The sequence below is a fragment of the Pinus tabuliformis genome, chromosome 4_1, assembly GCF_031772625.1.
Source record: "Pinus tabuliformis cultivar Carrire ecotype Pingquan chromosome 4_1, CPIR1, whole genome shotgun sequence".
NCBI classification, from domain to species: domain Eukaryota; kingdom Viridiplantae; phylum Streptophyta; class Pinopsida; order Pinales; family Pinaceae; genus Pinus; species Pinus tabuliformis.
This window is the reverse complement of record NC_142303.1, coordinates 720,661,070-720,688,910: the sequence shown is the minus strand read 5'-3', so window position 1 is coordinate 720,688,910 and position 27,841 is coordinate 720,661,070. Positions and strand designations below refer to the sequence as shown.

Sequence of the window (27,841 nt, the reverse complement as noted above, 5' to 3'; positions counted from 1 at the left end):
CAAGAATTAGGGGGTTGTAGCTCCCTTCTAGTAGAAGCTGGAGAACGAGAGAAGGTTGTAACCTTCTGCAGGTAGAAGCTTGCGTAATGGTATAAATCTGCACCAATACAAGATTGTAAACAGATTTTCTTATTATTAAAAGAAGACAGAGACGACAGCAGCAGGTGGTTTTTACCCACATTGGGTTTCCACCTTATATCTTGGTGTTCATGTGTGTTGCTTATGTGTGATGCTTTATTCTGCTTTTACTGCATTGTCTAATAAATCTCTGATATACTGGTTAAAGTTCAATGCATGATAAATTGGGTAAATCAAAAAGTTCTATGCATATACGCTGGTTGCTTTAAGTAAAGTCGCGTGTACACGCTGATTCACTTAGCTAAAGCAGCTTATACAAATCTGTTTTGGAAATAAATTTATTGGCCTAATAATATTGATTCACCCCATCTCTCAGTATTATTTCCAACAGAGATCCATCTGGAGAAACTTTTGAAAGAAATAAGTGAAGAGATCTAGCTAAACACATGCACGAACCTAATCAAAAATAGCCTTATCTATATTCAAACATAATGAGTTGTTGCATCATAAAAGTGGTATCCGTGAAAATTTTCAGGGATAGCCAACCCGAGTGTAGCAATAATTGACACAGGTTGATATGTTTCACCATTCATTAGGGCCATGGGCCTATGCACTAGATCCATAAATTCTAAAATCTAAATAGAAGGCTTGTGGCCATAGCTTTCCTTCTAAAATGTCATACCAATGACAAAAAGAAATAGGTATTCTATTGATGACTTAGACTACACAAACAACCACCTCTCCCGATAATCAAAACCTCATTTTCTTATACTAGAGCATGCAACAAGCCATCTCCATGATAACCCTATTTTTCCATTCTAAGAGATGATATAAGATATGGCAAATGACTAGAAAGCATTACTAATATAATCCCCTCTACTATTGATGTTGAGACACTTGATATTTCCATTCTGTTGATTTTCTACGAGAGATTTAAATTTCAAAAACTTTCCATACACCTTATCCTTAGATTTAATGGAGTAAACACAAATAAAACAAGAAAAAATAGCGATGAAGGTGAGAGTGTTTAGTCCCCTTAATATAAAATGTATCCATAGGCCCATAGATATCACCATGAATCAATGCAAGAGGTTGAGAAGCTCACCTTGCTTTATCCTCGAAGAAGGCCTCACTTATGTTTCCCCACTATGCACCATTCATAGACACCACTAAGCAAATCAATCTATGGACAATCAATGACCATAAGAAGTTGACCCATGTCACAAAGAACCAAAGTGGGTATGAATACAACTGAGACACTAATGCCACAGCATATTAGTGTCATCAATTTTGGCCACCACAGCATGAAACCCTTTCCTCGGGAAGGATGAAGTCTTCACCAACTTATACATCTTGATTGAATTAGCCACAATATCTAGAGGCAGCCACTTTGAAATGATCGATCATGTCCTTTATAAACAATCGATCTAACCAAAATGCCACCTTTTTATCAAGATCTGTAAAACAATTTATAGAAGTTTTGGTCCAACACCCAAAACAAGAAGAACACTATCAATGATGACATCACCATAAGATGACAAACATATGTTTGAATTGTCACCAATAACCAATTTCTCTCCATTTTATTTTTGCCTATAATTAAATAAAAGGTGTTCACATTTGTTCATGTGATGAGTAGCTCCAAAATCAACAATCGACGCTAATTCAGAAGAAGGGTACCAAAATGCAGAGAGTGCTATTGGATGTGCACTATGAGAAGATCTAACATTTTCATCGAAAAGGTCTTTGACGACTATTATAGATTTCTTGCAAGCTCTTCAATCTTTTGATGATGAGCAAGACAAGCCTTGAAAGGATGGCACTCCTTATGGTACTAATTAAAAAAACTCATCAAGAGGAGTTATAGGATCCTTGAAAAATATTGGAATAAGAGAAAATTATTTGAATGCTAGAAAGAGATTATTCAAAACAATATTTACAAATTTTAAATCTAATTTTCACTTCCTCGTTACTTGAATAACATCAAATTTCAATTTTTTAACCTTATAATATGCTCCATGACAATTTCTAAGTCACCCACCATGAGATGGGAGAGTTCAACTACAAGTCAGTTGACTTGAATAGCATTCACCATTCCATAGAGAGTTTTGAAGAAATCCCAGATTTCCTTCGCACCTTTGTTATCCCCATTATGACAAGTGAGATCAAGGTCAACGTAAAGAGCAATCAACCTAAGAGCTTTGTCCTTCAAAAATATGAGGTCATAATTATCATCATCTTCAATGAGAAAATACATCCAATGAATCCAACCAAAATGCCACCTTCTTACTAGTATCTATAATAAAATAGATAGAAGATTTAATCCAACACCCAAAATATGAAGAACATCCCTTTGTTTTGAAGTGGGGTAGTCATTTGATCAACCCAAGAATGATAGTTCCCCCCCTCCAAATGAGGAAACAACCACTTTGATACATAGGCTCAACAACCACTAGATGAAAGCTAATTATGGAACGAATACTTAAAAATCCATCTCTATAGATACAAATGGTACAAAAACCTACATAACCTTAAGAATGGAGCCCTTAGCATCGAAGAAGGGTGAACAGTTTATATCTATAGACCCCTTACAGAACCTCTAGAAGAGATGATCCAAGATGCAACTAGCCAATAGTTTTTGGATCAGCCAAACAAATTGCGATTATGGTTCAAACCTGCTCTAATATCATGTTGAGATTTATTTGGGTCAACAAAATATAGATGGAAACAAATTTCACACAATTCTAGAATAGCCTCCTCACAAGTGCACTTAAGAGAAGATATGTCTAGTGTGCTAGAAAGTGAGTGCAAAATCCATGCACAAGCGTTGAAAACAAATATACACAAGTGCGCCCAAGATAAACATATCAATTACAAGAGGAAAATGCCAAAACTAAACAACCTTGCACTTATAACACTTGGTAATTCAAATCTAAGAAGATCACGACAAGAGATGACATAAATGAGAGATAGGGTTGTTTATTTATACAGCTAAAGTGAAACATTCCTTCAAGAGGGGGTTATGGGCCCACAAAACAAGGGACACAAACCACAAGAGGGTTATTGAAATTAGAATCTACATATTAAGTTTGACTAGGTCAGCCTTAACCATATACCTAGTATACAATAAATGAAATAAATATGGCCTTAGCCATAATTACAAGTGCATAATGATAAATGTGAAATGGATCATGGCCACATGCACAGATAACGTCAATAATTCCAACACTCAAGTCAGCTATGTAAATATTTACCATAGACATTTGTCTTCGTTGATGATCAATTAGTGCCACCAAACATTTTCAAATGACATGACATAACATGAGTTGACATAAAACTTATAACAAAGTCATCCTAGTAAGAACAATATAGTCTTCCTACTTTAGGTAAAGTCCCCACTCTTCCAGAGTTTTCAAAGAAATGCCAATAAGAAAAATACAGTCCCATAAGCTAAACATATCCATGTGTTTCATCTATGTTAACTTTCTAAAGTATAAGTATTTCAGGATACAAGATCTACCTTTAAATCACTTGAGACATGAGCAGACACACCAATTGCCTGCCAATCACCAAGACAGGCATTCAAGTCAGCTCAAATATGATAAAAATGCCACCATACTTGGAATCCAAAACCTATTGTTCTCATCATGCACATGCGGAAGATAATTACATCTTGAAAAAAAAAATTAAGCCACTTAGAAAAATCTCCATGATGCCACAAGAATAATGGTGAATGGGAAAAGCATTTTTTCAAGCTAACCTGAATTTTTTTCAGCAATTTGATGTTCACGTCCTTTTTATTGTACATTTTAGGGTGCCATTTTCCTTCAGACCAGTCGACATGCGTAACAGACCAGTTTGTAATTCCAGAAGGATCCATCATCTGAAATAAAAAATTCTCATGACGTATGTAGTTACCGTAACTTTTCATTAAGAAAAAGGTCTGAAAAGCCGAAAAATACTTTGAGAATCACTAATTTTATGGGCTTACATGGAGAAAGGTCTGCACATAGTGCTCATCAGGATAGCAGTTATGTGTCTCAGCACCTGGCTGTAATCAAGACATGTAAGCCAGTTACTAAATAATGCATTACACTTCACTCTTTTACATCCTGCCAAGACTAGTAAAAACTCCTTTCATCCTTAAAATTTTAACCACACAAGAACAGCCATTGTGCACAAGTCAAGCAATAGTAGAAAATGCCCTCTGTACAACAAAGCTTAAATCTTCTCCGACTGTCACATTCATTTAACATGGTAAATATGCAATTAATACATTGTTGTATGTTCTCTGAATCATTGATGAGTACATTATTAGGAATTCTGAGAACTAAAGGAGGAAGTCTTGAGACATGCACCTAGCTCAATAAAAGCTTTGATGATTGTTTTTATTGGTTAAAGAATTTTACCTTCTAATCAGATCTCTCCTCAGAATCAAACTTCTTGTCTATCAGATATCTTATTTTCTAGTCCAAAGATGGATCAGGGAAGTTTTACATGCAACAACTAACAAAAAAAACACATATGAAGAAACTTCTGAGGTATCTCTGTTTAATGCTCTTATGCTGTTAGTAGATTTAAATTTGGCATGCAATATTTACCAGAAGTATCAACAAATTTCTGTGGTGACTATGTTAAATAGTGTCCACCATTAAGACAATAGCCACTTAAGCTACTCCCGTGCAATTTGAGAATAACAATGACTTTTACCAACATAATAAAACTGACGGTCTACACAAGAAGAGATGCCTGAGGAAAAGGAAATAAAGGAAATTGATATCACACATAAAATAACATCTTTGGCATCCACAAACAATTCTATATGAAATAATAAAGCTTGAACTAGGGAGGGTTGTGTTGGGGAGGGGAGGCGAATAAAGAAGCCTCCCAAATGGTAATAACTGAAGATCAATCACAGACAATTTTTATTTTCGCTTCATTTGCAAACATTCAGATATCATGGACTAACAAAGGCTTAGTTGCATGGATATGGATACAGGTACAGATACCACAAACTTTTTAAAATCTTGGATACAATATAGATAGAGGGGAGTGGACACACAGATTTGCAATGATTGTGACACAAAATTAAGTAATCTTAATCTTGTGATACATAGCTTTTAAGTAAATTCAGGAAGAAATCAAATATTCATTTTATAGACATTGGTGCAATGCATTGAGAATCAAATCAGCCCCAAACTTACATCACTGAATAAAAATGCACAGCGTGATGTGAATAACATGAAGCTTTAACAACCAACAGCTAATCAAAGAACCCCAATTGAGTAACATTTATAATCTACTTAAAGACATAACACTTCGTTTTGTGTTTCTTCATACTCTATATCTATTATCTATATAATTCAATAATGAACAGAGATTTGGGGACACGTCACGCAAGAGAGGCAGATGTGGAAGACAATCCATTGTCACTTTAAGCATTTCGAACAGGCTAAGTTGTTGAGCTGTCAAACTGCACCTACAAACCCACAATGCTTGGCCATGTCTAAGACAAAATCAACATGCCAGGTTGCACAACAAAATTTAAAGTGACAATTTTTTCACACATAGCTGAGTTGTTGAGCCAGTGACAAGAATTTAGAGCAGCTGTCACACTAAGTTATTCGTCAATATCTTGCACATCAAAGTTTGAGCACTGCAATGTAAGCTCCATATTGAGGTTGTTGCGCTACTCCACATCTCTAATACAACTTTTAAAGCAACAAAAATTCATTATGTGTCACCAAGTAGCTGAGCTAGACTGACACTATGTTGTTTCTCCCTATCTTGCAGCACATCAAAGGCTAATCACTTCAATGAAATCTCCACATTGATGCTGTTGCACTACTCCACAACTTTAGTAGAACAATTAAATATTCAAGGACATACATACATGAATTTTCAATGGATTTTTCTCTACCACAACTCAAACAGTTATGGACTTAGTCAATATGTGATCTCATCCAAAAGATCAAACCATCCCACTTAAGAGTTGTGAAGGAGGAAGGAACAAGGAAGAAGAACAAGGAAGCTTTGTGTCATGGTCTTGGAGTGCCAAATAGATCAAGGGTGTTGTAAAATGTAACTAGGTTCGGTCTTCATAATGACATGTAATTATGATCTTTGTGAATGATGAGAAGAAGAGAATAATATTATTTTTGTAATGCCTTGCTTCATGGGTTTCATAAGCAAGAGGTTTATTTTAGATGGCTCCCATTGAGAGCATTAGAATTTTTCAAAGTGTCAATGTCATGTATAAGGATATGTCAAATGTATTCTAGTAAAATAGCCCTCCAAAGACAAGCACAGTCCTCCTCTTCCTATGTCGGCCTGCAAGATGAAATAATGGCTCATGTCGGCTCACTCAAGGAGACACATCTATTCGATGCTCAAGTCGGCTCATAATTTAGGACAAACTACTATATATATTATATATGTGGCTAGGGTCTCCATATTTCGGGCAATGAAGAAGTTGCATATCTCTCTGTAATTTCGGGTGAAGAGACAGTGAACAGATCAGATCTCTCTTCAGATGACCTAATGCAAAAGTAAGCTCAGAACAGAAGCTTGATAAAGGTACAGGATTGAATTGGGTGCCATCTCACAGTCTAGGGAATTCAGATCCCTCTGTAATTCGAGTCACAATGATAGAAAGGATAAGAGACTAATTCGGACATCATCACAGTCAAGAAGTTTGGATGGATTTCAGAAGGAACTCAAAGGGACAGTGAGGATTTCTCAAGGACAGCGAAGTGTAAACACAGAAATCACAGTGCAGACAAAGTCTCGGTATAATCTCTTTATGTAATCTCTGTCTCACAGTACTCGATGCCACCACAGCAAGTAGGTCACAAGTATGTGGCAAAGTCACAATACTATTGCAAGAGAAAAGGTCTCAGTGCTATCAATAGTGACTATGGTTCAGTGATATGACTTTAGATTTCGATGCTACTGGAGAAGGAGAGGTTTGTCATCCTTGATAAACTCAGTGATCACAATTCATATGGTGCAAGATCTGAAGTAACCAAGAAAGAGTAAACAAGCAGGAAGGAAGAGGACTTGTGTCTTGGTCTTGTAGTGGCTAATAGGTCAAAGGTCTTGGTCTTGGTATTCATCAATTGAAATCTCTATAAGAAGAATTTTTGTGCAGGTTTTCCTCTCAAAGAGTGAGAGGTTTACGCCCTCGCTCATAGCTTACATGCTTTGTCTCTTGTTTATTTATGTTCATGCATTGGTTATTGTTTTAGGAAGAAGAACACTAATAATCAAACATGAAGAAGATCCTAATCTAAACAAGTAAAAAGCATTCACAAGCAGTCACTAATAGAAGAGCAATCATCTAATGCTAATGCCCTAGATTTCTAAACATGGCATCAGAGCTAAGGTGTCAAAGTCAAGAAAAGGCCAGGCAATCATAGAGACACGCGAGGATCGATTTTTTAAGAAAGGCATCAAAGAAAGTCAAAGGGTATCAAAGCGAAAGTTCAAGATCTACATTGAAGAATCAAACCCTAAATCGAAGAAGCAGCCTACACCAGCAAAAGTTTTGGATCCTCTAAGTCATCATTAAAAGACCATAAAGACCCTCATCAAGCCGGAGAGATCTACAATGTAAGGTAGCCCAAAGTATAGACATCCAAGAGAAGGACTTCAAGGACTAGGCTCACATCATCTTAGAGAAAGTCGAAACCCTAGAAGCATTTCCAATCTACACTCATTCACTACCGAAGAAGTCGAAGTATCTTGAAGGCTAGAAGGCATTGTCATCATCTTCAAAAGCTACAAGGCAAGCTCCATCTCATTAAAGCAAGGATCCCCTCATTATCCTTGAAGAAGATCATCCAAGGAAGCATCAAATCATCCTCATCAATCACCATCAACAAATGAAGCTAGACCTAAAGGCGTTGACATCATAAAAGGAGAAATCTCCTTTATTGGAGAAGCGTTTTTCATTTGGAAGGAGATCATCCAAAAGGAGCACTAATACATCTTCTTCAACCACCATCAAAGTGATCAAATTGAAGATTTCATCTTCACTTGTCAAGTAAGGAACAATCTCCTTTATTGAAGAAGGGTTTTTCATTTGGAAGGAGATCATCCAAAAGGAGCACTAATACATATTCTTCAGCCACCATCAAAGTGATCAAATTGAAGATTTCATCTTCACTTGTCAAGTAAGTATCTTTCATTCTATAATCAAATATGGTAAAATGACTTCATTTTGCAAGGAGATCTATAAGTTGGTTGGGTCATCGAAATTCCTTGCATGGAAAAGGAGGATAGACATAGGCCTAGAAGAAAGTGAAGTCATTGAACATATCAATGAAAAGGTCTCCTCTGAATACATGGAAATGGGTTCTTATGAAAGGTCTCCTCATATAACAGTATTGGAGAGATCAAAGAGATATATATGATAAGCTAGTAGAACTATTCTCTGAAGTTGTGATAAAGAAGGTCACGTCACTTAAATCTGATCTACACAAATTGAAGGTATTAAAGGATAAAGGGTTATCTTCAAGAGATCTCAATTGCAAGATCTCGGAGAGATAATCATCATTGTTCTAAATGTACTAACTGATGAACAAGGTAACAATGTCTATGAGGATAAGAAGGCTATCCCATTCAACAACTTATGGTTTCTATGCAAGATAGGTTGATGGCAAAAAGTGTTGAAGGTTAAAATGAAAGGATTCAAACATTTGCAGGAAGGAAAGGGAAGTTTGGAAAATGTGGTCCTCATAGCCAAGAACAATGTCATATGCATTACAGGAAAGATTGTCCTAAACTCAAGAAGGACAATAACAAGAAAGATAGAGAAGAAGTCCATTTCACCAAAGAAGTGGAGAACGTTGAAAGAAGGAAGTTCAAGGAAGAAGAAAAGCATTAGAAGTAAGAGCTCATGACATCACCATAAGAAACATGAAGGATGTCTAATAGTCAACTATGAAGGATATAGCTCTTGGTGACCTCATTGAAAGATTAAAGGAAGAATTCATCTAGGACAAGTCTCATCATACATTAGCCAAAAGGAAACATCTATTGGATAAAGATATGCGAGATCCTCAATATTCTCTGATGAAATCCTCATCGGAGGGTTCACTGGTCTAGAAAGGAAGCAAGCATTTCATCAGGAACTCCAACTTGTGGAATTCATGGGATGATGATGTGATGACATAAGAGATAAAGCAGATCAAGGGGTTAATGATTTTTTCAATCAAGGAAGTTGTTGAAATGACCTAAAGGTAAATGAGTATATATGCTTACATTTGGTTTTATAAAGTCATCTTGTATGCTTGCAAGTAACATGGATCACTGCTCGATCTTGAGAAGCATGATCAAAGGAAAGGAATCTCCTCCTATGAAAGGTTGTCGGAAGGCATGGGTCACACTAGATGAAATCAACATAATATGTCGTCATATTTTGTATGAGATGCCTGACTACAATTGAGGAACTCTGATTGGAAGCTCCTGGGAATGAAACATGTGAAGAAAGAAAGGAAGAGATCGTGAGATATGCAACCATGGTAAAGGCAATCAACATTTGAAAGACCAAGAAGATTTGACTAGGAAATTTCCCGGAAAGATATGAAGACTCTAATGGAAGTCTGAAAAAGATGGAGACCCTTGACAATGGATATCTTTGGGAGATATGTCAACATGTATGTAGGATGTTGATGCACACTGGAAGATGTCATGATGAAAGACCATCACAAAGGTAATTTTGATTTAAGTGTTCATTTCTTTATTTTTGAACAAATAACTGGATGGGCTTATGCGGGACTGCCGAAGGAAGAACTGTGGATGTCTTCCCCAAGGACCATGTAGAAGGATGTAAGATCCTTCCAAAAGAAATGAAGAAGGCAGCATGACATGAAGCAAAGCCAGATGAAGACTAATGGATCACTTTCTGATGAAAGGAATAACGACATGACTAACCCATGGATGAAAGTGATGGACAATCGATGCCCTATGAAGAAGCTACAAAAGATGAAGACTCCTTGACAAAAAAATTCATGACATCGAAGGAAGGAGCTCTTCAAGCAGCAGGTTGAGGAGTTGTTGTAAGTCCCTCATTGAGAGGGAGCTTGAAATTCCTAAGCCAAGAGGGAGCTTAGGTACATTCCTTCTGTAGGAATTAAGTATATTCCATTATTGGAATTGAAATGTCCTCCCTAACCGTGAGGGAGAGATAAACACATCATTTTGGTCTTCACTTGGGAAGACAGAATGGAGGATTGGGTAATCATCTGGCATTTGATACTCTTTGAGGATAAGATAGGGCATCCAAAATAAGAGGAGTCATGGAGGACCGATATTCAATGAGGGTTGGATACCCAAGTGAAGAATAGTCCCATGAAAGGTCATACTCTCTGAATACCTGAGTGGAGTATGGTGTCCACGAATCATTGGTCTCACAAACATTGTGCTCTGATCATGTGAATAGAGTTGTTAGTCAAGGACTTGCTATGTGACAATGCTAGTTGATATGATGCTAGACAGATGAGTTATAAATCCAAATCTTCTTATGAGAAATTATTCAGATTGAGAATGACCATGTACCATTATGAATACCTCCCTAGTTAAGAGGGAGTGTTGTAAAATGTAACTAGGTTCAATCTTCATAATGACATGTAATTATGATCTTTGTGAATGATGAGAAGAAGAGAATAATATTATTTTTGTAACGCCTTGCTTCATGGGTTTCATAAGCAAGAGGTTTTTTTAGATGGCTCCCATTGAGAGCCTTAAGATTAATCAAAGAGTCAATGTCATGTATAAAGATATGTCTAATGTATTCTAGTAAAATAGCCCTCCAAAGACAAGCACAGTCCTCCTCTTCCTATGTCGGCATGCAAGATGAAATAATGGCTCATGCTGGCTCACTCAAGGAGACACATCTATTCGATGCTCAAGTCGGCTCATAATTTAAGACGAACTACTATATATATGTGTGCCTAGGGTCTCCATATTTCGGACCATGAAGAAGTTGCATATCTCTCTGTAATTTCGGACCATGAAGAAGTTGCATATCTCTCTGTAATTTCGAGTGAACAAACAGTGAACAATTTGGATCTCTATTCGGATCATAGTTTTAAAACTCCGACTCGGCCGAGGATCGACTCCGACTCCGAAATGGTAATGACTCGGCCGACTCGATTTCAATGACTCGGTCATTGTAAAAAATATGTTAAATATTTATTTTTTTTATAAAAAAACATAATTTTAAAGATTTTCATTCATGTTTCCAAACACAGCATTATAATATAGATGGAAGACAACATATGATCAAAGTAGGCTCATGAACCAATCCATTATATCAAAATGGTACCCAATGGCAATACATAGTCTACTGTCATACATGATCAAAGACTCAAAACAAAAAACACATAACCAAGGAGGCTAGAAATGGCCTCTACAACAAAAGTAAACTGTGACCAAACTCCAGTACTAGTACTATAGCTACTGCCAGAGAAGCCAAGATCATATCGATCAATCTCTGGATCATCATCAGAGTCAGACAGGGGGCCCCATGGCTCCTCATCATCATCATCATCTCCAACTGCAGATGTAGAAGTGGTACCACTAGCAGGTTGTGCAACTGCAACAGATGCAAGTGAGATAGAGTAGATATGCGGTTGTGCTTCTGTCGTGGCTGCGCAGAGGAAGCACCTACAACTGGAGTCCTTGTTGGCTGTGAGACTGAGGCTGGTGGATTGGGATCTGCATTCAACTGAACAACATGTTCAAGTTCAACTGATGTCTCGATATCTAAATCTAAATCAAGATCCTCATCAGGATCAAACTCTGTCGGACGACTCTCCACTACCCAATCTGATGTTGGATCAATGTCTTCCAACACAATGGGATCTGAATCAGGTCTTTTGTTCAGCAAATGGTTTCGTCTAAGCCGGAGGTTGTATTGGACATAAACTAGATCATTTAACCGTTTTTGATCCAAACGGTTTCTCTTCTTTGTGTTACTTGGGAGCAGGAGCGAAAACGGAAGCGAGAGCGACATTTTTAGAAGCTCCTAGTTTGGGAGCGAATCCCAAAGGAGTTTGACAACCAATGTCAAGGAGTTCGACAACCAATGTCACTAACATCAAGGTACATAGAGGGATTGGTGCTCTTGATTAAATACGAGTTCCATACCCTAATACATGACAAAATTCAATGGAAACATTGCAATCCTCCAATCCTGAAATCCTGAAAAATTGATAAGTCTGCTGGATTTTGAATGAAATCTAAAATTCTACTCTCCATATGAAATCCAATGAGGCCGAAACCACTCTCAAACATCCCGAGTCATTTCATGGTAATGTTAAAAATTTAAGTAAAAGGATGAAAATGAAGGGTTTGGGAGGGGGAAATGGACCCCAAATAACATTTAGCTAATTCATAAAACACCTTGAAGTCCAAACCAATCAGCAAACCCCTTAAAATTTCATTAAAATAATGTTAAATCGTTGTTTTAGTGGGTTACGGGCCACTGATTGTGACTCGGCCGAGTCAGTACGGGGAACGGCCGAGTTGGCCGAGTCAACCATGACTCGGCCGAATCAGTACGGGGAATGGCCGAGTTGGCCGAGTCAGTCGTGACTCAGCCGAGCCATTCAATGACTCGGCCGAGTCATGGCTGACTCGGCCAACTGAGCCATTTTTTGTACCGAGTCACTCCGGAGGGCAATGGAAGGGACCAACTCGATCGTTTCCGTTTCGAAACGGCCGTTTTTTAAAACTATGATTCGGATGACCTAGTGCAAAAGTAAGTTCGGAACAGAAACTTGATAAAGGTACAGGATTGAATTGGGTGCCATCTCACAATCTAGGGAATTCGGATTCCTCTATAATTCGGATCACAATCATAGAAAGGATAAGAGACTAATTCAGACATCATCACAGTCAAGAAGTTTGGATGGATTTCGAAAGGAACTCAAAGGGACAGTGACGATTTTTCAAGGCAGCGAAGTGTAAACCAATGTTTTAAAACTCTGACTCCCACTCCAACTCGGCCGAGGGTCGACTCCGACTCCGACTCCGACTCGATATCGACTCGGCTGGCTCAATTTCAATGACTCGGTCATTGTAAAAAATACATTAAATATTTATTTTTTATAAAAACACATAATTTTAAAGATTTTCATTCATGTTTCCAAACACACAACATTAGAATATAAATAGAAGACAACACATGATCAAAGTAGGCTCATGAACATATCCATTATATCAAAATGGCACCCAGTGCATTGTCCAATACATACACGATGATGATATAAAGATCAAAACAAAAACACATAACCAAGGAGGCTATAAATGGCCTCTACAACAAAAGTCTGTGACCAGTACTACTGGGCCCTGGCTACTGCTAGAGTTTCCAACATCATCTGGCTCAATGTTACTTGGGAGCAGGAGCGAAAGTGGGGAGCGAGAGCGAAAACGGGAGCGGGAGCGACATTTTCAGAAGCTCCTGGTTTGGGAGCGAATCCCAGAGGAGTTCGACAACCAATGTCACTAACATCAAGGTACATAGAGGGATTGGTACTCTTGATTAAATACGAGTTCCATACCCTAATACATGACCAAATTCGATGGAAACATTGCAATCCTCCAATCCTGAAATCCTGAAAAACTGATAAGTCTGCTGGATTTTGAATGAAATCTAAAATTCTACTTTCTCCATATGAAATCCAATGAGGCCGAAACCACTCTCAAACATCCTGAGTCATTTCATGGTAATGTTAAAAATTTAAGTAAAAGGATGAAAATGAAGATTAAAGAGAATGTCACTTTTACTTGGAGTCCAAACCAATCAGCAAACACTTCAAAATTTCATTAAAAAAATGTCAAATCGTTGTTTTGATGGGATTACAGGCCACTGGTTATGACTCGGCCGAGTCAATACGAAAACGGCCGAGTTGGCCGAGTCATTCAATGACTTGGCCGAGTCATGGCTGACTTGGCCTACTGAACCGTTTCCTCCACCGAGTCACATTTCTGGGCAATGAAATGGATCAACTCGGCCGTTTCCGTTTCGAATCGGTCGAATCTTAAAACTATGGTGTAAACACAGAAATCACAGTGCAAACAAAGTCTCGGTATAATCTCTTGATGTAATCTCTGTTTCACAGTACTCGATGCCACCACAACAAGTAGGTCACAAGTATGTGGCAAAATCACAGTACTGTTGCAAGAGAAAAGGTCTTAGTGCTATCAATAGTGACTATGGTTCAATGATATGACTTCAGATTTCGACGCCACTGGAGAAGGAGAGGTCTGTCATCATTGATAAACTCAGTGATCACAATTCATATGGTGCAAGATCTGAAGTAACCAAGAAAGAGTAAATGAGAAGGAAGGAAGAGGACTTGTGTCTTGGTCTTGGAGTGGTTAATAGGTCAAGGGTCTTGGTCTCGGTATTCATCAATTGGAATCTCTATAAGAAGAATTTTTGTGCGGGTTTTCCTCTCAAAGAGTGGGAGGTTTTGGCCCTGGCTCATAGCCTACATGTTGTGTCTCTTCTCTATTTATGTTCATGCATTGTTTACTGTTTGATGAAGAAGAACACTAATAATCTAACGTGAAGAAGATCCTAATCTAAACAAGTAAAAATCATTCACAAGCAGTCACTAATAAAAGAGAAATCATCTAATGATAATGCCCTAGATTTCTCAACAAAGGGTCTTGGTATTGGTATCCATCAATCGAAGTCTTTATAAGAAGAATAATTTGTTCAGGTTTTCCTCTCGAGTGGGAGAGATTTTGGCCCTAGCTAATAGCCTATACTTAGTGTTCTTGTCTCTTTATGGTTTATGCATTGGTAGTTGTTTGATGAAGAATAACACTATACTAACTTAAGTAAAGAAGATCCTAATCTAAGAAGTAAAAAGCATTCACAAGCAATTATCTAAAGAAGAAAAATCACTTAATCTCTCTACCCTAGATTTTCTCAACATGGTATAAAAACTAAGGTGACTAAGTCAAGGAAGGGCATCTTATCAAGGGATACTCAAGGATCAAATCTCAAGGAAGCCATCAAAGCGAAGATCATCTTGAAGTCAAGATCTACAAAGGAAGCATCATAACCCTCGATCAAAGAAAGTCTACACCAACAAGAAGTCTCGGAATCCTCAAGTTGAAGAGATTCATCCACCCTACATCTACTCAAGTTGAAGAGATTCATCCAAGAGAAGCACTTCAGGATCAAGATCAAATAATCATCTTGAAGAAAGTAAAAACTCTGGCTCAAAGCATTCCTGGGATCCTCTCTCAATTAGTTTGAAGTTGAAGTGTCTTGAAGACTATTCATCCAAAGGAAGTTAGATCAGAAGGCATTGTCATCAAGATTTTAAGGTGATCTCTCTCTCACTGAAGCAAGGTCCTTACCGTTAAAGACATCACCAAGAAGTCATCATTGATCTTCATCAACAAAGACATTGCCACCAAAGGATCCAAAGAGATCTCACTCTCTATGGGATCAAGGATCATTCTTGAAGAAAACTACTTTTATCAAGGAAAAGTTTTCTATCCTCTATATCATCATCAACATCAAGGAAGCAGCAAGAAGAAAGAGCATCTATCAAGTATATTTATGTCCACATCTGAATCTGTCAAAATGTATTTTTGCAAGGAAAACAACAAATTGGTTGGGCCTTCAAACTATCTTGCATGGAAGAAAATGACAGATCTGGATCTCATTGAAAATGAGGTGATGGAACATGTCGAAGGATTTATCACAAAACCAGGAAAGGAAGATGCTCAAGCTCTTGCAAAGTATATGAAAGGGGAAGTTACGACTCAAAGGATTCTCATAGAATCCATCAACGATCCCCTCATCCCATATGTATCCAAACTTGAAACTTCAAAACAAATCTATGACAAACTAATAGAGTTGTATTCCGTAAGCACTGCTAGAGAAGTCATCTCATTAAGGCAAGAACTCTACAAGTTGAAGATGTCAAGGGAAGATGTAATAACCTCATACATTATGAGGATACCTAAGATCCGAGATCAACATCAAGCATGTCTGATAGAGAAAAGCCTACAGTTGTACTAAATGCACTACCAGAGGAGTGGGGTAATTTTACTTCAAGTATTTATGGGAAAAAAGAAGCTACTCCATTGCAGGATCCGTGGTCACTATGCAAGATTGAAGAATCTAGACTTGTAGCCAAATCTGATGTGGGAGCAGGTAAGCAAAATAAAACTTATGCTACAATGACAAGAAGAAAGAGAAAATTTGGAAAGTCTAGTTCTCGGAAAAAGAAAAGGGGGCATGGCTAAGATTCAATGCTATGGGTGTCAAGAATAAGGGCACTACAAAAGAGATTGTCATAAGATCAAGGAGGACAATAACAAAAGAGGTAGAGAAGAAGCCAATATTACCAAAGAAGTGGAGGAAGCTGAAAAGAAGTCCAAGAAAAGGAAGTATGAGATCTCTACTATGACTGAGATAGTCTTCCTCACCTAGTTCTTTTTCAAATTCCGAAGTATTGTGTTGTAAGATATGGCTATCATGATTCACTAAGAAAAACGGTTGGATGCATCATGGCATTATAGAAGCATTGAAAGCAAGAGCTCGGGACATCATGAAAGATGGTTGAAATAGAAATCTACGGAAGTCAACTATGAAGGATATAGCTCTTGGGAACCTCATTGGAAACCAAAGTGGCACTTATGGAAAAGAAAGAAAAAGGTCATCCAGTACTAGGCTCATCATACATCTGTCAAAAGGAAACATCTGATGGATGGGGATACTCTAACTCCTCAAGGTTCCTTGATGGAATCTTCATCGAAAGGTTCACCAATCAAGAAGGGAAGCAAGTGTTTCATCAAGAATTCCAAACTTGTGGAATTCACGGGATGATGGTACGATGACATAAAAGGTGAAGCAGATCAAGGGATTGAAGCTCTTTTCAATCAAGGAAACTATTGCAAGCAGTCTAGATGACCCAAAGAAAAATGAGGTGTCATATGGTTGCAAGTAACAAAGATCAATGCTCTATCTTGACAGCGTGATCAAAAGAAAAGGATATTCTCCTTTAAAAGGATGCAGGAAAGCTTGAGTCACACATTGTCTAGATGAAATCAACATAATATGTCCTCATATGAAATATGAGGTGGTTGACATTAATTGAAGGAACTCTGATTGAAAGTTCCTCGGAATGAAATGTGTGAAGAAAGGAAGGAAGAGATTGTGGGATATGCAACCATGGAAACGGCAATCAAGATCCAAAGACCAAGAAGATTTAAGTAGGATATATCCATGAAATATATGAAGACTCCGATGGAGTCTAAAAAAGAAAGAGACCCTTGACAATATATATCTGTGTGTGTGTGTGTGTGTGTCTATATATATCTTTGGGAGATGTGTCGATATGTATGCAGGATGTTGATGCAAACTAAAGGATGTCATGATGAAAGACCATCACAAAGGTAATTTTGATTTAATGTTCATTTCTTCATTTTTGAACAAATATCTAGATGGGCTTATGGAACGCTGCCGAGGGAAGATCTATGGATGTCTTCCACCACCGACGCACATGTAATAGGATGAAAGATCCTCAAGGAAACACGGCATGAAGAAGGCAGAATGGTATGAAGGAAAGCTAAATATGCACTAGTGGATAACAAAAACATGAAGACTTGTGGATAACAAAAAGAAGTTCATGGCATCATGAGGAGGAGTTCTTCAAGTAGCTGGTTGTCCCATCATAACCACCTGAGCAGCTACTATAGGTCCCTGATTAAGAGGGAGCCTGGAAACAAGTTTCTTACTTGGAATAAACTTGGAAGCAAAATTCCTACGCCAAGAAGTGGCTTAGGTACATTCCTTCCGTAGGAATGAGTACATTCCTTTGTTGGAATAGATATGTTATCCCTAATTAAGAGGGAGACATAGACACATCATTCTTTTCTTCACTTGGGAAGACAAAATGGAGGATTGGGTAAACATCTGACGTCGATGCTCTTTGAGGATGTGTTAGGGCATTTAAGACAAGAGTAGTCGTAGAGGACCCATATTCTTTGAGGACTGGGAATCCAGGATAAGAATAGACCTGGTCGAACACACTCTGAGAACTCGAGTGGAGTATGTTCCAAGAAAGACAATGATGAGGGTGTCTATACATCATTGGTCTCGCCAAAATTGTGCTATGATCTTGTGCAGAGATAGAGTTGTTAGTCAAGCCCTTGCTATGTGACAATGTTTGTTGATATGGTGCTAAACAAATGGATTGCCAATCCGACTCTTCTTATGAGAATTCTTTAGATTGAGAATGACCAAGTACCATTATGAATACCTCCCTAGTTAAGAGGGAGTGTTGAAAAGTGTAACTATGTTCAATCTTCATAATGACGTGTGTAAATTGTGATTTTATGTAATTGATGAAAAGAAGAAAATAAAATTATTTTTGTAGTACTTGAATCATGGGTTTCATGATCAAGGAATTTTTTTTAGTTAAGGTTCCCATTGTGAACCTTTAGGTTTTGTCATCTAGTCATAAAAGTTAATTTGAGTCAATGTCATGTATGAATTACCCCTCTTGGGCATCATACAATTTTGTATGAGTCATTAAATGTATAAGAAGGCCCTCCAAGACTAAGCAAAGACACCTCCTACAAGTCGGATACAAGACGAAATAAATGATCTCCTCCAAAAGACATGTCGGCTCACCCTCACTCAAGTCAACCTAATTTGACTGGGAAACAACTATAAATAGGCAGCACGGCCTCAGTTCAGAGATGTGCAATTCGGTCATGATCTGAAATAAGCAAGTGCGAGAATCACTTAAGGAAGCCTCATAACCAGCGAAGAAAGGGAAAAAGAAGAGAGCAATCTTTGGTGCTATTTTTGGGTATGTTTAGGGCTAGGTACACTCCACACATGCGAGAATTTGTTGTTGTCTACTGCAGGAAGAGCGAGTTACCACAGTCACATTGTGAAGACAGTTTTTGGGTGAAGAACAAGGATGGTCTCAAGCCGAAGTGTCAAGAAGAAGTATCCTTCTAGAGCGAGGATAATCAAGAGCCAAAGTTGATCATTCTCATGTGTTGAGGATTTCTGAATTAGGGCCGAGAAATTGCAAGTCTGAAATAGAGGAAGTCGAGGTTGTCATGAAGGAGGAAGGAACAAGGAATTTAACTTTCATTGACTCAAGAAGGAAGAGGAAGCTTTGTGCCTTGGTCTTGGAGCAGAAAATAGATCAAGGGTCTTGGTCTTGGTATTCGTCAATTGAAGTCTCTATAAGAAGAAGAATTTGTTCGAGTTTTCCTCTCAAGTGGGAGAGGTTTTGGCCCTAGCTGATAGCCTATATTTTGTGTCTCTTGTCTCTTTATGGTTTATGCATTGGTAGTTGCTTGATGAAGAATAACATTATACTAGCTTAAGTAAAAGAAGATCATAATCTAAGAAGTAAAAAGCATTCACAAGCAGTTATGTAAAGAAGAGAAATCACTTAATCTCTCTGCCCTAGATTTTCTAAACAACATGGACTATAAATCTTGCTTCATGTTTGGAGTAGACAAAAGGGCCTGAGGTCATTGTTCACAATCATCCTTTTATGAAACAAATAGTGTCATTATCACCTGATATCATTCCCTTGCACATAGATCCGCAATCATAAACTAAATAATTTAGAACGACTTAAAAAACCATTTCGTTGGGATGCAAGGGAGCTTTAGTGTTGCATCAAAATAGTGTTGATCATAGAAAATTTCGAAATAAGTTGATGAATTTCCACCTCCATTAAATGATGTCACATTTATCACATTAAAATTTTAGCCCTTAGGGCTGAAATAAGTTGATGAATTTTCACCTCCATTAAATGAGGTCACATTTATCACATCAGAATTTTAGCCCTTAGTGATGAGCTATAAGATTGAAAAACACACTTGAAAATATCTCAAATTTGTCGACCACTAATCTCAAAACATTCAAGTAGATAACCACTACAAAATACTTTAATGCTAGACCAATGCAACAACCCTTAGGGAATGATCTAATCAAGTATGCAAATTTGAAATCTACATCCAATAGAAAAAAATATAGTAGGAGATATCAAATATGAAGATTCATCTAAGGAATGCAAAATAAATCAACATTCCAATGTTGTTATCCCAATAATTTAGCATGTCAAAATCATAATGAAACATTCTCAAAAAAACTTAAAACCAGTTCTTAAATCAGATCTGCAATAAGAGATTTCCGAACAGCGACGGTGAAAATAAATCCTTACTATCACAATATGTCATTTTGATTTATCCCAAAGCAAGGACTTCTCCAAAACTTCCCAAACCCTAGCTAAGGCATCAACAGTCATCACCTAACCATGAACAAGGCCAAGCAAGACATCCCACCATACTTTACAAGCCATTCCAAGGGCTCAACAACAAGCTAGCATCACACACATTGCCCATCCACTGCATCCAAACTTGCATCACACACATTGCCCATCCACTGCATCCAAACTTGCATCTCACATGCTTTACTCTTCACTAGCATCAAACAAGCCTAGGAAACTTGATGCATGCCTCTCAAAAGAACTATCCTTATACAAGAGGAAATAATTGTCTTCCAAGATACTCCAATCACTTGCATCATCCCAACTATCACATCTCTAAGACACAGTACAATTTATAACAAAAACACTCTCCTCCCCTTATAAATTATATGTGATTAAGTGAGGGAGGCCAACAGTAATACATAGACCAAGTTCACAAGTAAAGCCTAAGCTAATTCACTGACAAAGCCCCAAGTTGAGCACTATACTAAGCACAATTGCCACACGGCACAATAAGGTTTGTACAACCCCCAATGTAGTACACACTCCAAGTCAAGATGTCCACATGTCAAGGACTCCTCTAAGCAAGATGGTGAATCTTCCAACAATGGCTCTGCAACTCAAGCATTCTTCTTCAACATATGTCCCATCATCTTCAACAAGAGCACCATTTTTAAAAGATGTCAAATCGCCAAATGTGTGCCAACTACCCCATCAAGAAGTGTGCATCCCAAAGCCATGATCTAAATGTTGATTTGTGTAGCTTGGGAGGTACTCCAACAACCCTAGGGTATTAGGTTTGGAAGAAATTGACCCACAAAGTGGTTTGTGGGCAGTGCAACCAATCAGTGGGTTTTCTGCCCAAAGTTGTGGGCGTGAAACCAAGCGAAGAAAATGATATTTTATTCATGGATGCATGAGAGGCACCCTTGATGGGCTAGGGGGCACCTAGGGCATCATGATGTGGCGAAATCAAATGGAAGGAATTTATTTTCTTAAGTTAGTTGGGGTTTGTCAAAGGAATTTATTTTCTTTAGTTGGGATCAAATCTCTCAAGATGCAAAACCTCTTTTTGAGTGTAAAACTTAAGAAAAGGTTTGCCCCTCGAGATTTGATTCCTCACAATTTTTGGTAGATCCAAAGTTAAGATGGATCTACGATGAGAGAGATACATTAGGAAAAGATTTTGTTGCGAGTCTTTATATGCTTATTAATTATATTTAAATATGAAGTCCTGCGATATGATGGCAACGAATATGAATCAATATTTTAATTTTTATGGTAAAATGGATCTTAATTTATAGCTACTATTTATATTTTATATATATTTCACATTTCTCTATATATAGAAATATTCTTATTTTTAATTATATGTTTATTAATTAAATTTATTAAGTTCTTATATGCTTATTAATCATGTGTTCTGAAATATCATGGTTATGAATGAGTCATTATTATTTAAATTTATTTTAATGTGATATGGATATTATCATTTTTTATCAAAAATGTTGTTTGCAATTTTATTAATAAAAAAATTTACAATATAACAAATTGAATTGAGTTATTATTTTTATTACTTTTTTAATTGAGCCGACACTTAAATGTTTACATTCATTTACAATCACTACAACATCAAAATTACAATATAGCAAATTGAATTGAATTGAATTGAGTTATTATTTTTATTACTTTTTTAATTTAGCCAACACTTAAACGTTTACACTCATTTACAATCACTACAACATCTCCTCCATACTGGGTCATAGAGCACCTCTCGCCACAATGATTTGTAATTTGTGTATTGCAAATTTTCATTCACTAATATAATCCAATACTATGCTACATGAGTTGTTTGTGTTAAGTACAATATATTAAGTTTTAATCGTCACAAGGAGATTTTGCAAATTGATGCATGCCAATAGTCATTGAGTGGCACAATTTTGGTATCTCCAAGTAGCAAACATCTACCATCTTATAACAAAGAAAAAAATGTTGTGCAATCATCATCAAATTTTCCTAAATCAATGGCTCATGTTTTTGTTCTTGATAAATAAGATTGAAAAAAGGAGAATTTACAGCTTAATGCACATAAAATAGACTTTGCAGGAAGGATCAATGAAAGAGAGACAGAGCAATCTGCTAGCGTTTCATCTTGTTGCAAAGCAAATCCTCAGGACTAGGTTCCCCTGCGCTACTCTCTGCAAATTGTGGAGGCTATGGACGTGTAAGAGCGTATCTGGTGGATATGTGACAGTTGTCCCAAAGTCGAGGCTCAAAGGACGATGAAGACAGAGGAGGGCCTACCCCAGGGGAATCTACCACTGTTGGGGCTCTATCTTGGAATGATCTATGTTTCAAATATGCTTCTAGAAGCCTCACTGATGGCGTTGAAGGAAGATTTTTAGTTACTGCATGGGTGAGAGGCAAACGTGAGATAGGTATCACGAATTTCTCTTCCTCTTCCATTGTGTTCTTGCATATTAAATTCATGGAAATACAATGCGTTCTTGGCCCTCTGGGGCATGTGTTGGTGCAAGAGACGAGTCTCGCCTGTGCTCTGCCCTTTTCAGCTGTATTCCCCTAGTTTTAAATCATTTTCAGATTTTGATCAGAAATATGGGTGGAAAGTCTATCGTTCTATGGTCAAAAAGTTCAAAAACTCTCCTCTCTAGATGTCTATTGAAGATAAGTGGGATATTCCTAAAAATTTCCAATGCTTGCAATATGAAGGGAAGGTCCTCCATGATTCCTCCTTGCTCAAAGATTACAGTATATTAAGAAATTCATCTATAATCTTCAACTCAAGGCTTTGTGTGGGTGCTCCTAGTGCTAGGACATCAAATGGAACCTAGGACATCAAATGGAACCTAAAGGAGGGTTTTTGTTCTAGTAAAATACAGTCAAAATATTCTAGACCCTTATATAGTAGACCAAGTGGAGCAATAGACCAAGTGGAGCAAGCCCCATCTATGGTGGTCAATAAGCCAGAGGCATTTATTTATAGATTTAATGGCTTTTGGCCAAAACCTCAAAGCGTTATTCCAGTGGATTTTCAATTCATGGACACCCAATTGTGACATATACTTATGCTCCAAAGGATTCTTCATAGTCCAATTCGACACACGGAAGGACATGGACTATATTTGACACGAAAGGCCATGGTTCTGGGGAAACACTGGTTTATTTATCACTCCATGGTTCCTTGAGTTTGATGCCACGACCATGGTGGTCTCATCCATGTCGATATGGGTGACGCTTCCAAACCTTCCCCTTCCCTTCTAGCACCACAAAGTTCTTGAGGACATTGGAAATGTTCTAGGCAAATTCAAAAAATTGGACATGGAAAGAATAGAGAAAGGCCTCTTCACCTTTGCTAGATATGTGTGGAGATTGACCTTAGCAAAGGACTTCCAAATCTCATAACATTGAAGCATTATAATTTACAATGGTCTCTCAAGTTTTGGACTATGAGAACACGACATTGTGATGTCGTGAATGTTTTTAAATTAACACTTGCAGAATACATGTCCACATACCATTTTTCGAGCTTCCCCTTCAGAAGATGAAGAAGAAGGCACCAAAGAGAGTAACCCAATCCAAGTAGATGTGGAGATTAAGGCTCAAACTAGATACCAACAGGAAGGGGACTCCCTGGCACAAACAAGAATGGATATACATTTTCAACAGGGCTCTACCCTTGTTGGCTCCCAGATATCAGATGGGATTGAGGACACGAAAAGAGCCCATATTTCCGAGAGTTCAAACTCTGACAAAGAAGCTCCCCACTTGGAAGAAGGAAGAGAATTGGCACTAGTTCTTGTTGAACCTGCTTTGGATGGTTGGCACAAGGTGCAAAAAAAGAAGCATAAAAAGAACAGCTACGTGAAAAATATCAAAATTAATTTTGCTCATTTCATATCATATGTGCCTCAAGTTCTTATGGTTTATTGTTAGCTCTAGAGATGTTTCTAAAAGAAAGCTTAATAGCATATGCAAAATGTAATTTTATTTTTCCTTAAAGTTGAATAAAATTAGGAGTCATTTTCTACCATAGTATTCAAAACTGACCGGTTTGAACCGTGAACCAATCAAACCGAACAGTTCTTTAGCCAAAGCCTTCAAACATGTAGAAAAAATGGGTCATTTGATGTTGGCAGGTGGTTTTGGGGTCTGACCGGCCATAAACTACTTGGTTTATTGCCGGGTCGACCATGGACCCCATGGAAAGTTGTTTCTTAGTTTTTGAAACAATTTTGAGGGAAACTAGGGGTTGTTCCCCTCCAAAAACAGCCCCTTCCGAGCCTTTAAAAGGATGTCTCCCCTCTCATTTGCCTCACACATCTCATTTGAATTTTTCGTGAGCTTCATTAGCAACTTGGAGAGTGTTGAGCTATTGTTAGAGTACTCATCTTGGAGGGATTAGTTGCTAGTGGAGTTGGCATCTTCAAGAGCAGGCTAAGGGAGCTAGTTTGCATTTCAAAGTAAGGATTTTCACTTGAAAAAATCTATATTTCTTTTTTTTTCTGAATTTGTCTACTCCTATATTGATACAAAAATATGATTACAGAGAGGTCAAGGCCTCGAGGGTACTAGCCCAAGAGACGGCATGCTTACAAAATATCGCTTAAAAAACTGACCAGAAGACCTGCAAAATGACTTGCTTTAAGACTTGATATATCTGGAGACTGTAACTGAAAACCGAGACAGATTGTTTGGAACCAATCAAAAACTCAGTACAGCGTAGCCCCTTCGTGACCGGAAGCTGACCCATAAACAAATTGAACCAAGACAGTAACCAAAAAGACAGTGACCAAAAGACAGTGACCAAGACAGTGACCAAAAGACAGGAGAGTGCCGCCCACGCAGGGGAAACCGGCAAGTCAAAATTTGCAAAAGACCTGATTCTGAGAATTGTAAAACAAGAAATGACTTTGGATCCGGAAGGGATTGAGCATCTTCTTACAGCAACTAAACAAAACCAGAAGGTGCCGACCTGTTCAATCTTCATGCGAGGTTGGAGGCGATTCTTCAACAATGCAGCAATCGAATTGGTCGAGGTCTTCAAACTCAGAGGGTTGGCCCTATTTACTTGAAGAACCACCACCTGCAGGAGCACTCAGACCAGCATGGACGGTCGTATCCTGTGTTGCTGAGCCACCTGGGTCCTTTCTCTGAGTAATCGCATTCTGCGAGGATTCATTCTTGTCTTCCATCCTCGACTCCAAGGGAACCCCTGGACCAACAGCCCCCGAACCAACAATATCCTCACACAACTCAACGATGACTGACACAATGAAGGAGGAATTGCCTAGAGAGCACGGGAAGCGAAAGCAAGCCGTGTGAGATTGGGAGTGATAAGAGCACGCTTCTATGATAAACTGCCCTCGTCCCCTGCCACGACCACTTCTCGTCACTAGATATCTATCAATGCAGAAGTCCAAAGTTTCAGACGAAGGATTCGAGGTTGTGGAGGAAGGCTGGTGGAGCTACCTCTTCTGCAGCTCATCCTTGAGCGCACTCTGGGTATTTTGAAGTGTGCTGGAGGAGCGGAACAAACAGCAGTGGAGGAGACTAAGAGGGGGCGATAGAGGAAGATACAGAACTGATTATTTAAAGCATGAACACACTGATAAGTATCAACGCCTCGATCCCGAGCCAAACAGTACCCTGGTCTGTCTCGAGAGCGAGGAGCTTCAGCCTCGCTAGACCAGCTTGAGCGTAAGGGAGGAGCAAGAGTGAAAATCAAGCAGAGCGTCATTGCAGATAAACTAACGAACTGGAGAGAGGGAAGGAGCTGTGTTAATACAACATTAAAGTTGTTGTTCTGAGACATTAACTCATACCTCATGCGAGGCCGGCTGGCGATGGTGATTAGCCACGCGCCCACCCTCCACGCCGCCTTCGTACTGCTCACCAGACTATACAACCGCATCCAGGAGAAAAAATCTATATTTCATTGTTGTCCACATTTAATTTTTTCATGTGTTTTATCAAATTTCAACTGTTAGTTTTCAAGTCTTAAGTTTCAACTTGTTTGTAGGTTAAATATGCCCCATTTTCTTTCCCAAATTTATCTTAGGTTTTCCATTTTATTTAGTTGCAACTTTTTTTTTTAATTTGTAGATTTCTTTCATTTGCAAATTTCAAATATTTCACTAACCAATAGCCACCATGCCTCCAAAAGACAAGGACACTGCATGGGCTCACTGTGATACGATTGATGGAAAAATGATCTACAAATATTGCCAAAAAAACTATTGGATGGGGGTGGGGGGATATTCTTACGTTGAAACAACACTTGGCCAGAATAAGAGGCGAAGTAAAGTGATGTAAAGCACCAAAGGAAATGATAGGATATATCAGGGCAGAATACCTTGCCAAGTTTGAGAAGTTTGAGGATAGTAAGGCTAGGGATAAGGCTATCCAAGAAGAAATTGCAAGGACGAAGGAAATTTTACAAGCCACGAAAGATGTGTTGAAATATGTAACTAGGTTCGATCTTCATAATGACATATGTGATCATTATTTTTATGTATTTGATGTAATAAGAAAAATAAATTTGTTATTGTTTTCTTGAGGCATGGGTTTCATGCTCAAGAGAAATTCATTATATAGGTCAATCTCCCATTGAGAGCTTCTAGGGCTTATGAGTCATTGTCATGTATGAAAGACCTATTTGGGGCATGTTACATATTGTAAAGAAATTTATTTGAGTCAATATTAGAGTCAAAAGACCCTCCAAGACCTTGTCCAAGTGCTACAAACAAGTCTGCTATGAAAAGGAGCAATCAACCTGCACAAGATGACATGTCGACCTAGGATGATGTCAAGTCGACCTAACTACATGGGTCTGAAGGCTATATAAGGAGGACTCGGCCTCACTGAAGGAGGCATCAATCAAGCATTCACATCAAAGAAAAGAAGTGTGAAAAATGAAGGAAGGAAGTCTCTTGTGCAACGATGAGAAGGAAGGAGAAAAGTGAAGCCTTTAGGGGCTTTTTTGGGTCATTTACCTCAAACGTGTAACTGCAGCTAGGGTTTCTGCAATAAGGAATTCCAGACACTGAAGGAATTCAAAATATAGCATAGGGAAGGATCATCTTGCTAGTTGAATTCACAAGAAGAGTCCAAGTCAGGCGAAGGAGAGAAACCTTACCAATCAGCCTCAATCAATTCACACGTGTGGAATCTTTGTTATTTCACGTAGGCCAAAAATTACAAACCCGTAATATGAGGTCGAAATTGAAGAGGAGGCCGAAATCTGTGGTGTAGCAGTCAAGTTGACCAGTGTTGACTTAGAATAAAGAAAAGGTCTTCAACGGCCGAAGTGTGACTTGGTCTTGGAGGGGTTGCTGGTCAAGGGTCTAAGTCTTGGAATTGGTCAATTGAAGATTCTATAAGAAGAAGAATTTGGTGGGTTTTCCTCTCAAGATTGGAGAGCTTTTTGCCCTAGTTGATCGCCTATATCTTGTATCCTTTGTCTC

At 38.2% G+C, this 27,841-nt stretch overlaps 1 protein-coding gene across 2 annotated transcripts in view; it reads right to left on the bottom strand.

The window, feature by feature from the left end:
- The window catches only part of LOC149178162 (glycosyltransferase BC10-like), an 83,047-nt gene that overhangs the window by 25,495 nt on the left and 29,711 nt on the right, over positions 1-27,841 (bottom strand). For both annotated transcript variants that reach the window (XM_089420289.1, XM_089420290.1), the window contains exons 8-10: positions 4,070-4,129; positions 3,839-3,961; positions 3,599-3,637 (exon numbers count right to left, since the gene is read on the bottom strand). In XM_089420289.1, the coding sequence (XP_089276415.1) occupies positions 3,599-3,637; positions 3,839-3,961; positions 4,070-4,129 (222 nt within the window). The remainder of the gene's footprint in view (positions 1-3,598; positions 3,638-3,838; positions 3,962-4,069; positions 4,130-27,841) is intronic.